Source organism: Pseudophryne corroboree, chromosome 2, assembly GCF_028390025.1.
Source record: "Pseudophryne corroboree isolate aPseCor3 chromosome 2, aPseCor3.hap2, whole genome shotgun sequence".
Taxonomy (NCBI): Eukaryota; Metazoa; Chordata; class Amphibia; order Anura; family Myobatrachidae; genus Pseudophryne; species Pseudophryne corroboree.
Genome location: NC_086445.1, coordinates 716,329,021 through 716,344,448, shown reverse-complemented (window position 1 = coordinate 716,344,448; position 15,428 = coordinate 716,329,021). Strand labels below are relative to the sequence as shown.

At 43.7% G+C, this 15,428-nt stretch overlaps 1 protein-coding gene across 1 annotated transcript in view; it reads right to left on the bottom strand.

The window, feature by feature from the left end:
* Positions 1-8,565: 8,565 nt before the first annotated feature.
* ATP5PB (ATP synthase peripheral stalk-membrane subunit b) overlaps positions 8,566-15,428 on the bottom strand; it is a 61,816-nt gene continuing 54,953 nt past the window's right edge. The window contains exon 7 of the mRNA XM_063955356.1: positions 8,566-8,723. Within this exon, the coding sequence (XP_063811426.1) occupies positions 8,652-8,723 (72 nt within the window). The 3' untranslated portion in view covers positions 8,566-8,651. The remainder of the gene's footprint in view (positions 8,724-15,428) is intronic.

The window sequence follows — 15,428 nt, the reverse complement described above, 5'->3', positions numbered from 1 at the left end:
TGCTTTTTATCAACAGGTACCTTCAAAGTGGCCGTTCCTAAAACGGCAGTGCCACCTATTTTGACAACCGTGAGCGCCTTATCCACCCTAGGGGATATCTCCCAGCGTAACTTATCCTCTGGCGGGAAAAGGTACACCATCAGTAATTTTTTAGAAATTACCAGTTTCTTATCAGGGGGAACCCACGCTTTTCACACACTTCATTCATTCATCTGATGGGGGAACAAAACACTGCCTGCTTTTTCTCCCCAAACATAAAAACCCATTTTTAGAGGTTAATGTCAGAAATGTGTAACACATTTTTTATTGCCGGGATCAAGTCACGGATGTTCCTAGTGGATTGTGTATATGTCTCAACCTTGTCGACACTGGAGTCAGACTCCGTGTCGACATCTGTGTCTGCCATCTGAATGAGCGGGCGTTTTTGAGCCCCTGATGGCCTTTGAGACGCCTGGGCAGGCGCGGGCTGAGAAGCCGGCTGTCCCACAGCTGTTACGTCATCCACCCTTTTATGTAAGGAGTTGACACTGTCGGTTAATACCTTCCACATAACCATCCACTCTGGTGTCGGCCCCACAGGGGGCGACATCACATTTATCGGCATCTGCTCCGTCACTATATAAGCCTCCTCCTCAAACATGTCGACACAGCCGTACCGACACACCGCACACACACAGGGAATGCTCCGACTGAGGACAGGACCCCACAAAGCCCTTTGGGGAGACAGAGAGAGAGTATGCCAGCACACACCAGAGCGCTATATAATGTGGAGATTAACACTATAACTGAGTGAATTTTCCCCCATAGCTGCTTGTATATACAATATTGCGCCTAAATTTAGTGCCCCCCCTCTCTTTTTAACCCTTCGAGCCTGAAAACTACAGGGGAGAGCCTGGGGAGCTTTCTTCCAGCTGCACTGTGAAGAGAAAATGGCGCCAGTGTGTCTGAGGGAGATAGCTCCGCCCCTTTTCCGCGGCCTATTCTCCCGCTTTTTTCTGGATTCTGGCAGGGGTATTTTCCACATATATAGCCTCTGGGGCTATATATTGTGGTATTTTTGCCAGCCAAGGTGTTATAATTGCTTCTCAGGGCGCCCCCCCCCAGCGCCCTGCACCCTCAGTGACCGGAGTGTGAAGTGTGTGTGAGGAGCAATGGCGCACAGCTGCAGTGCTGTGCGCTACCTTGGTGAATACTGATGTCTTCTGCCGCCAATTTTCCGGACCTCTTCTTGCTTCTGGCTCTGTAAGGGGGACGGCGGCTCCGGGACCGAACACCATGGACTGGGCCTGCGGTCGATCCCTCTGGAGCTAATGGTGTCCAGTAGCCTAAGAAGCCCAATCCGGCTGCAAGCAGGCGAGTTCGCTTCTTCTCCCCTTAGTCCCTCGCTGCAGTGAGCCTGTTGCCAGCAGGTCTCACTGAAAATAAAAAACCTAAATCTATACTTTCTTTCTAAGGGCTCAGGAGAGCCCCTAGTGTGCATCCAACCTCGGCCGGGCACAAGATCTAACTGAGGCTTGGAGGGTCATAGTGGGAGGAGCCAGTGCACACCAGGTAGTCATAAATCTTTCTAGAGTGCCCAGCCTCCTTCGGAGCCCGCTATTCCCCATGGTCCTTTCGGAGTTCCCAGCATCCACTAGGACGTTAGAGAAATCAAAACTGATTTGCATTGAGCCAGTAGGCGGGGATATATGGACGGCCCCGTTGCATCCTGGGAGGCCGGAAAGCTTTGATCAATTGGTGCCAATCCGCTGTCGCTTAATCATATCCCATTGTTATCCTGTGGATAACCTGTGGACCCTGCCGAAGAAAATTTAGATTCTGCTGAATACGGAGCTATTTACTATGTATATGCAATGCATGAAGTCCATGTACTAAAATGGTGTTTTGAAGCAGGGTTGTCAGTGAAGACAGAAATCAGGACTACTTTCATTACCTGAAACCTAAACCTGTTTCTGTGACATGAAGGTATCACTGTACACCTCCACCAGTTGACGATGAATTTCAGCTGCTGATGTGCCCTTTAGATGCACAAATCGAATCCCACTATACACCTCAATGTCTGACCACCAGCCCTATCTTTCGACAGATGTTTGGACAGTAAGACTGATATAAGGCACACTCTAAAGGCAGTCAGGGGAAGCAGTGGTCTACCCACTTGATGGTAAATTAGATTAAATGAAATAGAGATCATTACACATGTGGAAGGTCTGCTTACCTTACTGAACCACCCTCATATAGGACCACTACTATTATACTATGCCAGTTACAGTATAAAGTCTCTTTGATAGTGCATGACAAAACATTGTTTTTGTGAGGCAGAAAATGCCAGCGTCTTCCTTATCACAGCTAAATCAGGAGAAATTCTGAACTGTGTTTCCTTACTAGAGCTGCAGCCTATAAATTGAAAATAGAGGCGCTCATGAGAATCACATACCAAAATATCACAGGTTCAATATCAGCCAAGGAATAAATAGTAATGATAATAAGAAAATATAAAATACATGTTTATTAATAGTAATATAAAAATACTATTTCATAATGGATAATTCAATATTCCATATGATTTTAGCAGAATATATAATATACAAAAATTTTTAAAAATAGCATGGATTATCTAAATCCAGAGTGTATTATTATACTTGAGAAATTACTGAACAGTATGGTTCAAAATGGTATGTATCAGAATGTTGCAGTTTCTTGGAGAATCACTGTTGCCACAGCTGCTACAGGTGAATTCTAAATGTGTCACATTGACTGCACGTATTAATTGATAGTCAGCATGGATAAATGTATGAAATACCTCTCCACAAGGGCTGGTGAACCCGAGCGTCCCCGGGTGAGTCCAAAAGTTGCCCAGTAATTGAAAAAGCTGGTAGGTACGTGGGATATCTGGATCTTTCAGCCAGCTGCACCGATTATTGGTTACCCTGCTTGTTACACCTTACAGGTGCTTCGTGCGGGTGATTGTAACAGCAAGTAGTGTGGCTGCTGGATCGGGTGATGTATTGAGCCCGGGTATAGATGTGCGTACCTTCCAATCTACCTGGACGTGCACCGTCCGCCGGTAGAGACCAAAGTCGGGAGTGCTGGAAGTGATTGCCGTGTCCGTGCGGCGTCTGCAGCTGATCGTGCGGCCACGTGGAAAGCCGTCCACGGCTGTTGTTAATAAGGCCGGGTGGAGTGGCTATGGCTTGAGTGCGTCCTGGAGAAATGTTCAGTGATTTCCAAAAAGGAGGAGGAGTCCTGACGCGTTTCGTCACGTGACCCGTGACTTTTTCAAAGATGACTCCCCTTTGCACAGTGTGTGTAATTTAAAAGGCTCTTAATTATGCCTCCACATATGTACCTAATCAGTATAATTAAACATCAATAATAACACATGGGCTTATATGCAAAGAATTCCTTGGCTGTTTGGATAACAATTTATCTGGTTTGATTATCTTAAAGTTTAACCAACCTGGCGAAATAAATTATCATCAATAAAAGACAAACCTAATGGCGGAGCTAACACAAAAATACACAAAAATCAAGAAACAAATAAAAATAGAGTGTCATAGACATAAAGGACATTGTTAATGTATTATATCTGAACATATATCCCGGCTGTATTTTGCAGTACCAACTCTTGATGCTGTAAACTAATTCCTATATTAGGGATTATCTGAACCTTATATGATGACAAAAATACCCATATTATTTATGAAGAAGAGACCATAATAAGAGATCGAATTATATGTAGTATATACAGGGGGACTTTTATAAAAACTGTCATTTATAGGTCCATACCAATTGATCAAATATAAAATAACATAAAAAGTTGACATAATGATAATATCAGACACCATGTCAACATTATCCGAACATATATAAAAATATATCTTATATAAAATTATATAAAAAATTCAAATAAAAACATGAAATTGTGAGTCATGGTCATAATGGGTCATGATCATACTGATAATCCTGCTGGACGTATAATTATTTGAAAAATATCAAAAAAAGGTCTAAAATATAAAGATACCCATAATTAAAGCAAAATACACTATTATATAAATGATAGAAAAAACCTATACATATTTGATTATACATTTATATTCATATAGCTGCTCAATTACATAGACCAGAATGACAGAAAATTATGACAAAGGAAGAAAAAGGAGAAAAAGGACATCACTAGTCAATTTCAATAAACTCATTGAGGCCACCAGGAACAAGTGACCCCATTCTGTGAATCCAAAAATTCTCCCGACGACAGAGCTTGCTAAATCTGTCTCCCCCCCTACATGTGAGGCTAATGGTCTCAAGGCCAGATAGCTTCAGATCTTTTGGATCTCTGTTGTGGAAATGGAAAAAATGTTTTGAGACCCCATGATTCAAAAATCCCTTTATGATGTTTCGTCTGTGTTCTAAAAAGCGAACTTTCAGCTTACGCATCGTTCTCCCTATATACTGGAGCCCACAAGGGCAAACCAGCATGTAAATAGTATATTCGCTATTGCAATTAATAAAAGATTTTATGGGATATTTGTCTCCCCGGGGTGATTCAAAGAAATGCACATTGTTCTGGATATAAGAACATGTGGTGCAGTGTCTTGCACCACATCTATAACAACCATTGGGTGTACTCCTGAGCCAGGAGACGGATGAATTTTGTGTATTATTATGGATTCCCATTCTTTTATCCACAAACAGGCTGGGGGCTAGGTGTTGTGTCAAATTTTCCGATTTTTTAAAAATGACAGAAGGAGAGTGTCCTATGAACGGTTTAAGGATCTTATCTGTCAATAAGATTGGAAAATTATTGGTCAGGACCTTTTTTATTCTTCCAGAATAAAGATACATACTTTTTTGTCACATGTGATGTAAGTGCACTTTATTCTAATATTCCCCATACTAAGGGTGTAGCTGTTATTGAACAATATCTAAAGAAGTCGGATTCCTTATCAGAAAGACTTCAAAAATTTATTGTAGATTCTATCTCGTTTATTTTATCACACAATTATTTTTATTTCAATCACATGTATTATTTGCAGACACTGGGGACGGCCATGGGGACGAGGTTCGCGCCTAGTTTCGCCAACCTATACATGGGCGCCTTTGAGGACGCTCATGTGTGGGGGAGGGACTTGGGCGCGGACCTTGTCTTCTATGGCCGTTATATAGATGATTTGTTTTTTATTTTTGATGGGGATTGTTCACATTTTTCTAATTCCACCTCACTTCTGAATAATAATGAGTTTAATTTACAGTTCACGTGCACAGTAGATAAGTGGTCTGTTTCCTTTCTCGATATTACTATCTCAATATTTGAGGATAATATAACAACTAAAACCTACAGGAAGGAGGTCGACAATTACAACTTCCTTCACTTCGACAGTATACATTCTAAACCTTGGATGAGAAACATCCCTTCAGGACAGCTGCGACGGTTGCGCCGCAACTGTAGTAATCAAGGGGACTTCAATATACAAGCTCTGGAACTTGTGGGCGCCTTTAGAGATAGAGGTTACCCCACAGATTTACTCAACTCTGCCTTAGAAAAAACGATCAAACTTGATCGGAATCAGCTCCTTAGCTACAGGACAAAGAATACGGCTTTTAAAGAAGATTTACCACACTTCTTCTCTAAATATAACAGTGCCTCTGGAAGAATAAAAAAGGTCCTGACCAATAATTTTCCAATCTTATTGACAGATAAGATCCTTAAACCGTTCATAGGACACTCTCCTTCTGTCATTTTTTAAAAAATCGGAAAATTTGACACAACACCTAGCCCCCAGCCTGTTTGTGGATAAAAGAATGGGAATCAATAATAATACACAAAATTCATCCGTCTCCTGGCTCAGGAGTACACCCAATGGTTGTTATAGATGTGGTGCAAGACACTGCACCACATGTTTTTATATCCAGAACAATGTGCATTTCTTTGAATCACCCCGGGGAGACAAATATCCCATAAAATCTTTTATTAATTGCAATAGCGAATATACTATTTACATGCTGGTTTGCCCTTGTGGGCTCCAGTATATAGGGAGAACGATGCGTAAGCTGAAAGTTCGCTTTTTAGAACACAGACGAAACATCATAAAGGGATTTTTGAATCATGGGGTCTCAAAACATTTTTTCCATTTCCACAACAGAGATCCAAAAGATCTGAAGCTAATTGGCTTTGAGACCATTAGCCTCACATGTAGGGGGGGGGGGGAGACAGATTTAGCAAGCTCTGTCGTCGGGAGAATTTTTGGATTCACAGAATGGGGTCACTTGTTCCTGGTGGCCTCAATGAGTTTATTGAAATTGACTAGTGATGTCCTTTTTCTCCTTTTTCTTCCTTTGTCATAATTTTCTGTCATTCTGGTCTATGTAATTGAGCAGCTATATGAATATAAATGTATAATCAAATATGTATAGGTTTTTTCTATCATTTATATAAGTGTATTTTGCTTTAATTATGGGTATCTTTATATTTTAGACCTTTTTTTGATATTTTTCAAATAATTATACGTCCAGCAGGATTATCAGTATGATCATGACCCATTATGACCATGACTCACAATTTCATGTTTTTATTTGAATTTTTTATATAATTTTATATAAGATATATTTTTATATATGTTCGGATAATGTTGACATGGTGTCTGATATTATCATTATGTCAACTTTTTATGTTATTTTATATTTGATCAATTGGTATGGACCTATAAATGACAGTTTTTATAAAAGTCCCCCTGTATATACTACATATAATTCGATCTCTTATTATGGTCTCTTCTTCATAAATAATATGGGTATTTTTGTCATCATATAAGGTTCAGATAATCCCTAATATAGGAATTAGTTTACAGCATCAAGAGTTGGTACTGCAAAATACAGCCGGGATATATGTTCAGATATAATACATTAACAATGTCCTTTATGTCTATGACACTCTATTTTTATTTGTTTCTTGATTTTTGTGTATTTTTGTGTTAGCTCCGCCATTAGGTTTGTCTTTTATTGATGATAATTTATTTCGCCAGGTTGGTTAAACTTTAAGATAATCAAACCAGATAAATTGTTATCCAAACAGCCAAGGAATTCTTTGCATATAAGCCCATGTGTTATTATTGATGTTTAATTATACTGATTAGGTACATATGTGGAGGCATAATTAAGAGCCTTTTAAATTACACACACTGTGCAAAGGGGAGTCATCTTTGAAAAAGTCACGGGTCACGTGACGAAACGCGTCAGGACTCCTCCTCCTTTTTGGAAATCACTGAACATTTCTCCAGGACGCACTCAAGCCATAGCCACTCCACCCGGCCTTATTAACAACAGCCGTGGACGGCTTTCTACGTGGCCGCACGATCAGCTGCAGACGCCGCACGGACACGGCAATCACTTCCAGCACTCCCGACTTTGGTCTCTACCGGCGGACGGTGCACGTCCAGGTAGATTGGAAGGTACGCACATCTATACCCGGGCTCAATACATCACCCGATCCAGCAGCCACACTACTTGCTGTTACAATCACCCGCACGAAGCACCTGTAAGGTGTAACAAGCAGGGTAACCAATAATCGGTGCAGCTGGCTGAAAGATCCAGATATTCCACGTACCTACCAGCTTTTTCAATTACTGGGCAACTTTTGGACTCACCCGGGGACGCTCGGGTTCACCAGCCCTTGTGGAGAGGTATTTCATACATTTATCCATGCTGACTATCAATTAATACGTGCAGTCAATGTGACACATTTAGAATTCACCTGTAGCAGCTGTGGCAACAGTGATTCTCCAAGAAACTGCAACATTCTGATACATACCATTTTGAACCATACTGTTCAGTGATTTCTCAAGTATAATAATACACTCTGGATTTAGATAATCCATGCTATTTTTAAAAATTTTTGTATATTATATATTCTGCTAAAATCATATGGAATATTGAATTATCCATTATGAAATAGTATTTTTATATTACTATTAATAAACATATGTATTTTATATTTTCTTATTATCATTACTATTTATTCCTTGGCTGATATTGAACCTGTGATATTTTGGTATGTGATTCTCATGAGCGCCTCTATTTTCAATTTATAATCTGATTAACTCTTTAGGAGTATCACACATCTCCTCATAGTGGCGAACGTGTCTTTCCCATGCCATAAGATCCGTGGTTCAATTCACATTTATTTATAACAGATCATTATACACAGGCGCAGCAAAAGAGTCTTCTCTTTCTTTTTGTTTAGTAGAGCTGCAGCCTGTCTAGAGGCTATGAAGCCAAAAGATATAAAGAAAATCACTTTTGCTCTAATGCCTCCCAGTAAACATTTACTTGAGAGTCTGTGTTCTCCTTTCTTGCAGTGGGCAGGGCTGTGGACAACTTCACGTTGATGGGAGGAAGTGTGGGGGGGGGGGGGGGGGGGCACATCACTCTACTACATTTAACATCATTTTATTGCTCTCTTTATTTTATTTAGAAGAAAGTCTGTTTACCTAATTTTAAAACTAGCCAGACAAGCTGAGCTAGCATTTTTAACTTTTAACACAAACAAAAGACAATAAAAAGACAGTGGAATCAGAGTGTATAGAAATATGTATTTAAGAGTTCTGCACAATACAGCTGTTGAACATGTCAGGGTCCATAGCTGCAACATAAAAGTCTCAAGGGCTTGCTTGTATTGTCTTTGATAGAAGCTTCAGATCAGAGATACATTTGGAGATACTCTCTTTTTGCTAGAAAATAAGAAAACCTTGGTTTAGAAATCAGAATAAAATTCAAATTGCATGTCATGCAAAGATGTCTGACTAGCTTCTATAATTGAATGCATATAAAATGTCAATCTGTACAATTCCCTCCACTGCAATCAATACAGAGTATTTAATTCATCTTCAAGCCCTTTATTCTTTTCCCACACAATGGGGGAAATTTACTAAGCTCCCGATTTTGACCGAGATGCCGTTTTTTCATCAAAGTGTCATCTCGGTAATTTACTAAACACTAATCACGGCAGAGATGAGGGCATTCGTAATTTTTTGCAAGTCCAAGTAAAAAATTACGAATGAATACACCATCGGTCAAAACGCGGCTGTTTAAGTATGAATCTCGGTCATTTACTAAGAAGTGCAAAGCAAAAAAAAACAAACACTGCCGTGAAAAATTACAACTCGTAAAAAAATCCTAAAAAAAACCAGACCTTTTTTTTTTTATTCGTGATTGGATAGGCATGCACGGATCCATGAGATCCGTGCATGTATATCAGTGGGAAGGGGTGGGAAAGTGCTTATTTTTTTCAAAAAAAATTGCGTGGGGTCCCCCCTCCTAAGCATAACCAGCCTCGGGCTCTTTGAGCCGATCCTGGTTGCCGAAATATGGGGAAAAAAATGACAGGGGTTCCCCCATATTTAAGCAACCAGCATCGGGCTCTGCGCCTGGTCCTGGTCCCAAAAATACGGGGGACAAAAAGAGTAGGGGTCCCCCGTATTTTTAAAACCAGCACCGGGCTCCACTAGCTGGACAGATAATGCCACAGCCGGGGGTCACTTTTATATAGTGCCCTGCGGCCGTGGCATCAAAAATCCAACTAGTCACTCCTGGCCGGGGTACCCTGGGGGAGTGGGGACCCCTTCAATCAAGGGGTCCCCCCCCCCAGCCACCCAAGGGCCAGGGGTGAAGCCCGAGGCTGTCCCCCCCCATCCAATGGGCTGCGGATGGGGAGGCTGATAGCCTTTGTTGTAAAAGAAAAGATATTGTTTTTAGTAGCAGTACTACAAGGCCCAGCAAGCCTCCCCCGCATGCTGGTACTTGGAGAACCACAAGTACCAGCATGCGACGGAAAAACGGGCCCGCTGGTACCTGTAGTACTACTACTAAAAAAATACCCAAAAAAAGACAAGACACACACACCGTGAAAGTATAATTTTATTACATACATACACACATACATACATACTTACCTTAAGTTCCCACGCAGGTCGGTCCCTCTTCTCCAGTAGAATCCAAGGGGTACCTGTTGAAGAAATTATACTCACGAGATCCAGGGGTCCAGGCTCCTCGGGAAATCCAGGGGTAATCCACGTACTTGAAAAAAATAACAAAACGGTGTCCCGACCACGAACTGAAAGGGGACCCATGTTTGCACATGGGTCACCTTTCCACGAATGCCAGAACCCACTTTGACTTCTGTCTAAGTGGGTTTCTTCAGCCAATCAGGGAGCGCCACGTTGTAGCACTCTCCTGATCAGCTGTGTGCTCCTGTCCTCACTGACAGGCAGCACACGGCAGTGTTACAATGTAGCGCCTATGCGCTACATTGTAACCAATGCTGGGAACTTTCTGCTCAGCGGTGACGTCACTTGTCAACCGCTGAGCAGAAAGTTCCCAGCATTGGTTACAATGTAGCGCATAGGCGCTACATTGTAACACTGCCGTGTGCTGCCTGTCAGTGAGGACAGGAGCACACAGCTGATCAGGAGAGTGCTACAACGTGGCGCTCCCTGATTGGCTGAAGAAACCCACTTAGACAGAAGTCAAAGTGGGTTTCTGGCATTCGTGGAAAGGTGACCCATGTGCAAACATGGGTCCCCTTTCAGTTCGTGGTCGGGACACCGTTTTGTTATTTTTTTCAAGTACGTGGATTACCCCTGGATTTCCCGAGGAGCCTGGACCCCTGGATCTCGTGAGTATAATTTCTTCAACAGGTACCCTTGGATTCTACTGGAGAAGAGGACCGACCTGCGTGGGAACTTAAGGTAAGTATGTATGTATGTGTGTATGTATGTAATAAAATTATACTTTCACGGTGTGTGTGTCTTGTCTTTTTTTGGGTATTTTTTTAGTAGTAGTACTACTACAGGTACCAGCGGGCCCGTTTTTCCGTCGCATGCTGGTACTTGTGGTTCTCCAAGTACCAGCATGCGGGGGAGGCTTGCTGGGCCTTGTAGTACTGCTACTAAAAACAATATCTTTTCTTTTACAACAAAGGCCATCAGCCTCCCCATCCGCAGCCCATTGGATGGGGGGGGACAGCCTCGGGCTTCACCCCTGGCCCTTGGGTGGCTGGGGGGGGGGACCCCTTGATTGAAGGGGTCCCCACTCCCCCAGGGTACCCCGGCCAGGGGTGACTAGATGGATTTTTGATGCCACGGCCGCAGGGCACTATATAAAACTGACCCCCGGCTGTGGCATTATCTGTCCAGCTAGTGGAGCCCGGTGCTGGTTTTAAAAATACGGGGGACCCCTACTCTTTTTGTCCCCCGTATTTTTGGAACCAGGACCAGGCGCAGAGCCCGATGCTGGTTGCTTAAATATGGGGGAACCCCTGTCATTTTTTTTCCCATATTTCGGCAACCAGGATCGGCTCAAAGAGCCCGAGGCTGGTTATGCTTAGGAGGGGGGACCCCACACAATTTTTTTTTTAAATTTTACAGTGTTTAATTAAAAAAAAAAAAAAATAGAACCCCAGCACGGATCACACAGATCCGGCGAGATTAATTGTAAAAAAGTCAGCAGTGTTTTGCTAATCACTGCCGTAAAAACACAAAAAAAAACACGAATGACATCGACATCGGAAGAAAAGAAAAACCCGAATACGACAGCTTAGTAAATCCATCGTAACAAATTCAAAAGTTGCAGTTTTACACTTTCGATGTCATTCGTGATTGAACTTTGACCTGAAACGGGAAAATACGAATCTTAGTAAATTTACCCCAATGACTTATGGATTGGTTTGTCCCAACCAAACTAGCAGATACTCTCCCTGCAAATACCATTGTAGCAGTCGATTCACCTGCCAAAAGGAATATGAATTATCAGGCTTATGGTGTGTACACACGGTGAGATCCTTGCTATGCCCGATTTTCACTCTGCGATTTCCCCTGAACTCCCCGGAGCCCAGCACCACCGATTTGGACTAACTTTTCTTGAGATATGGACTATGGGGTATATGCAATTGCAGTCGAATTGCCGCAAATGTCGAAAAACGGGGCATTTTCGACACCAAAACTGATTTGACAATGCAATACAGTACTTTGACAAAAAAACGGCCGTTTCAAATTCGACTTTTTGCAATTCGACAGTTGTCAAATTCGACGTCTGCAATGGTAAAAATGCGGCTTTTCGACAAAAGTATATTCAATTGAAGAATGTGCTTTTCGACAGTCATTTCGTCAATTTCAGTCCGCCTCATTTTGCTGGCGGGATCTAATAAAAAATGTAAAAACATGTTTTTTTTATTGCTAATAGCATATCTATTTATATTAGAAGGGATTATGTACTTGGTTTGTCTATAAGGAGCCACAAGTATTATTTATATATTTTTTAAAATAATATGGAGAGATCAGAGCATGTTTTTCAGTGGGAAGGGGTGGGAATGTGTAAAAAATCCTGAAAAAAAATGCGTGGGGTCACCCCTCCTAAGCATAACCTCTTTGAGCCGGTCCTGGTTGTAAAAATACGGGGGGGGGGGGGGGGGGGGGGGGGGAATGACGGGATCCCTCGTATTTTCACAACCAGCACCGGGCTCTGCGTCCGGTCCTGGTGCCAAAAATACGGGGGACAAAAAACGTAGGGGTCCCCCGTATTTTTAACACCAGCACCGGGCTCCACTAGTCAGAGAGATAATGCCACAGCCGGGGGACAATTTTATATCGGTCCCTGCGGCCGTGGCATTAAATCACTAACTAGTCACCCCTGGCCGAGGTACCCTGGAGGAGTGGGGACCCCTTAAATCAAGGGGTCCCCCCCCTCCAGCAACCCAAGGGCCAGGGGTGAAGCCCGAGGGCTGCGGATGGGAGGCTGATAGCCAAGTGACAAAAATAAAGAATATTGTTTTTGTAGCAGAACTACAAGTCCCAGCAAGCCTCCCCTGCAAGCTGGTACTTGGAGAACCACAAGTACCAGCATGCGGGGGAGAAACGGGCCCGTTTGGATTCCACTGATTCTACGGATGAAGGGGACCGAGTCGGCGTGTGAACATAGGTAAGTGTGTGTGTCGGCGTGCATGTATGTAATAAAGTTTTACTTTCACGGTGTGCGTGTGCTGTTTTTATTTGGGTATTTTTTTTGCAGTAGAACTACAGGTACCAACGCCCCCCCCCCCCCCGCATGCTGGTACTTGTGGTTCTCCAAGTACCAGCTTGCGGGGGAGGCTTGCTGGGACTTGTAGTTCTGCTACAAAAAACAATATTCTTTATTTTTGTCACTTGGCTATCAGCCTCCCATCCGCAGCCCTCGGGCTTCACCCCTGGCCCTTGGGTTGCTGGAGGGGGGGGACCCCTTGATTTAAGGGGTCCCCACTCCTCCAGGGTACCTCGGCCAGGGGTGACTAGTTAGTGATTTAATGCCACGGCCGCAGGGACCGATATAAAAGTGTCCCCCGGCTGTGGCATTATCTCCCTGACTAGTGGAGCCCGGTGCTGGTGTTAAAAATACGGGGGACCCCTACGTTTTTTGTCTCCCGGATTTTTTGGCACCAGGACCGGACGCAGAGCCCGGTGTTGGTTGTGAAAATACGGGGGATACCGTCATTCTCCCCCCCCCCCGAGGCTGGTTATGCTTAGGAGTGGGGACCCCACGCATTTTTTTTTCCAGGATTTTTTTTACACACTTTTGTGCCGTCCATGAGGTCGAATCCAGGACGCACACTATCGTCAATTGGTCAGTTTTTCGACAGCGGACTGACGAATCCGTTTTTTATTGAATAGGTCGAATTCGGGTCCCGGCGGGAGGGTGTCTGAGTGTCGAATTTAAAATAAGAATTTACTTACCGATAATTCTATTTCTCGTAGTCCGTAGTGGATGCTGGGAACTCCGTAAGGACCATGGGGAATAGCGGCTCCGCAGGAGACTGGGCACAAAAGTAAAAGCTTTAGGACTACCTGGTGTGCACTGGCTCCTCCCCCTATGACCCTCCTCCAAGCCTCAGTTAGGATACTGTGCCCGGACGAGCGTACACAATAAGGAAGGATTTTGAATCCCGGGTAAGACTCATACCAGCCACACCAATCACACCGTACAACCTGTGATCTGAACCCAGTTAACAGCATGATAACAGAGGAGCCTCTGAAAAGATGGCTCACAACAATAATAACCCGATTTTTGTAACAATAACTATGTACAAGTATTGCAGACAATCCGCACTTGGGATGGGCGCCCAGCATCCACTACGGACTACGAGAAATAGAATTATCGGTAAGTAAATTCTTATTTTCTCTGACGTCCTAGTGGATGCTGGGAACTCCGTAAGGACCATGGGGATTATACCAAAGCTCCCAAACGGGCGGGAGAGTGCGGATGACTCTGCAGCACCGAATGAGAGAACTCCAGGTCCTCCTCAGCCAGGGTATCAAATTTGTAGAATTTAGCAAACGTGTTTGCCCCTGACCAAGTAGCTGCTCGGCAAAGTTGTAAAGCCGAGACCCCTCGGGCAGCCGCCCAAGATGAGCCCACCTTCCTTGTGGAATGGGCTTTTACAGATTTTGGCTGTGGCAGGCCCGCCACAGAATGTGCAAGCTGAATTGTACTACAAATCCAACGAGCAATAGTCTGCTTAGAAGCAGGAGCACCCAGCTTGTTGGGTGCATACAGGATAAACAGCGAGTCAGATTTTCTGACTCCAGCCGTCCTGGAAACATATTTTCAGGGCCCTGACTACGTCCAGCAACTTGGAGTCCTCCAAGTCCCTAGTAGCCGCAGGTTACCACAATAGGCTGGTTCAAGTGAAACGCTGAAACCACCTTAGGGAGAAATTGGAGGACGAGTCCTCAATTCTGCCCTATCCGTATGAAAAATTAGGTAAGGGCTTTTATAGGATAAAGCCGCCAATTCTGAGACACGCCTGGCTGAAGCCAGGGCTAACAGCATTACCACTTTCCATGTGAGATATTTTAAGTCCACAGTGGAGAGTGGTTCAAACCAATGTGATTTTAGGAACCCCAAAACTACATTGAGATCCCAAGGTGCCACTGGAGGCACAAAAGGAGGCTGTATATGCAGTACCCCCTTGACAAACGTCTGAACTTCAGGAACTGAAGCCAGTTCTTTTTGGAAGAAAATCGACAGGGCCGAAATTTGAACCTTAATGGACCCTAATTTTAGGCCCATAGACAGTCCTGTTTGCAGGAAATGCAGGAAACGACCCAGTTGAAATTCCTCTGTAGGGGCCTTCCTGGCCTCGCACCACGCAACATATTTACGCCAAATACGGTGATAATGTTGTACGGTTACATCCTTCCTGGCTTTGATCAGGGTAGGGATGACTTCATCCGGAATGCCTTTTTCCTTCAGGATCCGGCGTTCAACCGCCATGCCGTCAAACGCAGCCGCGGTAAGTCTTGTAACAGACAGGGTCCCTGCTGGAGCAGGTCCTTTCTTAGAGGTAGAGGCCACGGGTCCTCTGTGAGCCTCACTTGAAGTTCCGGGTACCAAGTCCTTCTTGGCCA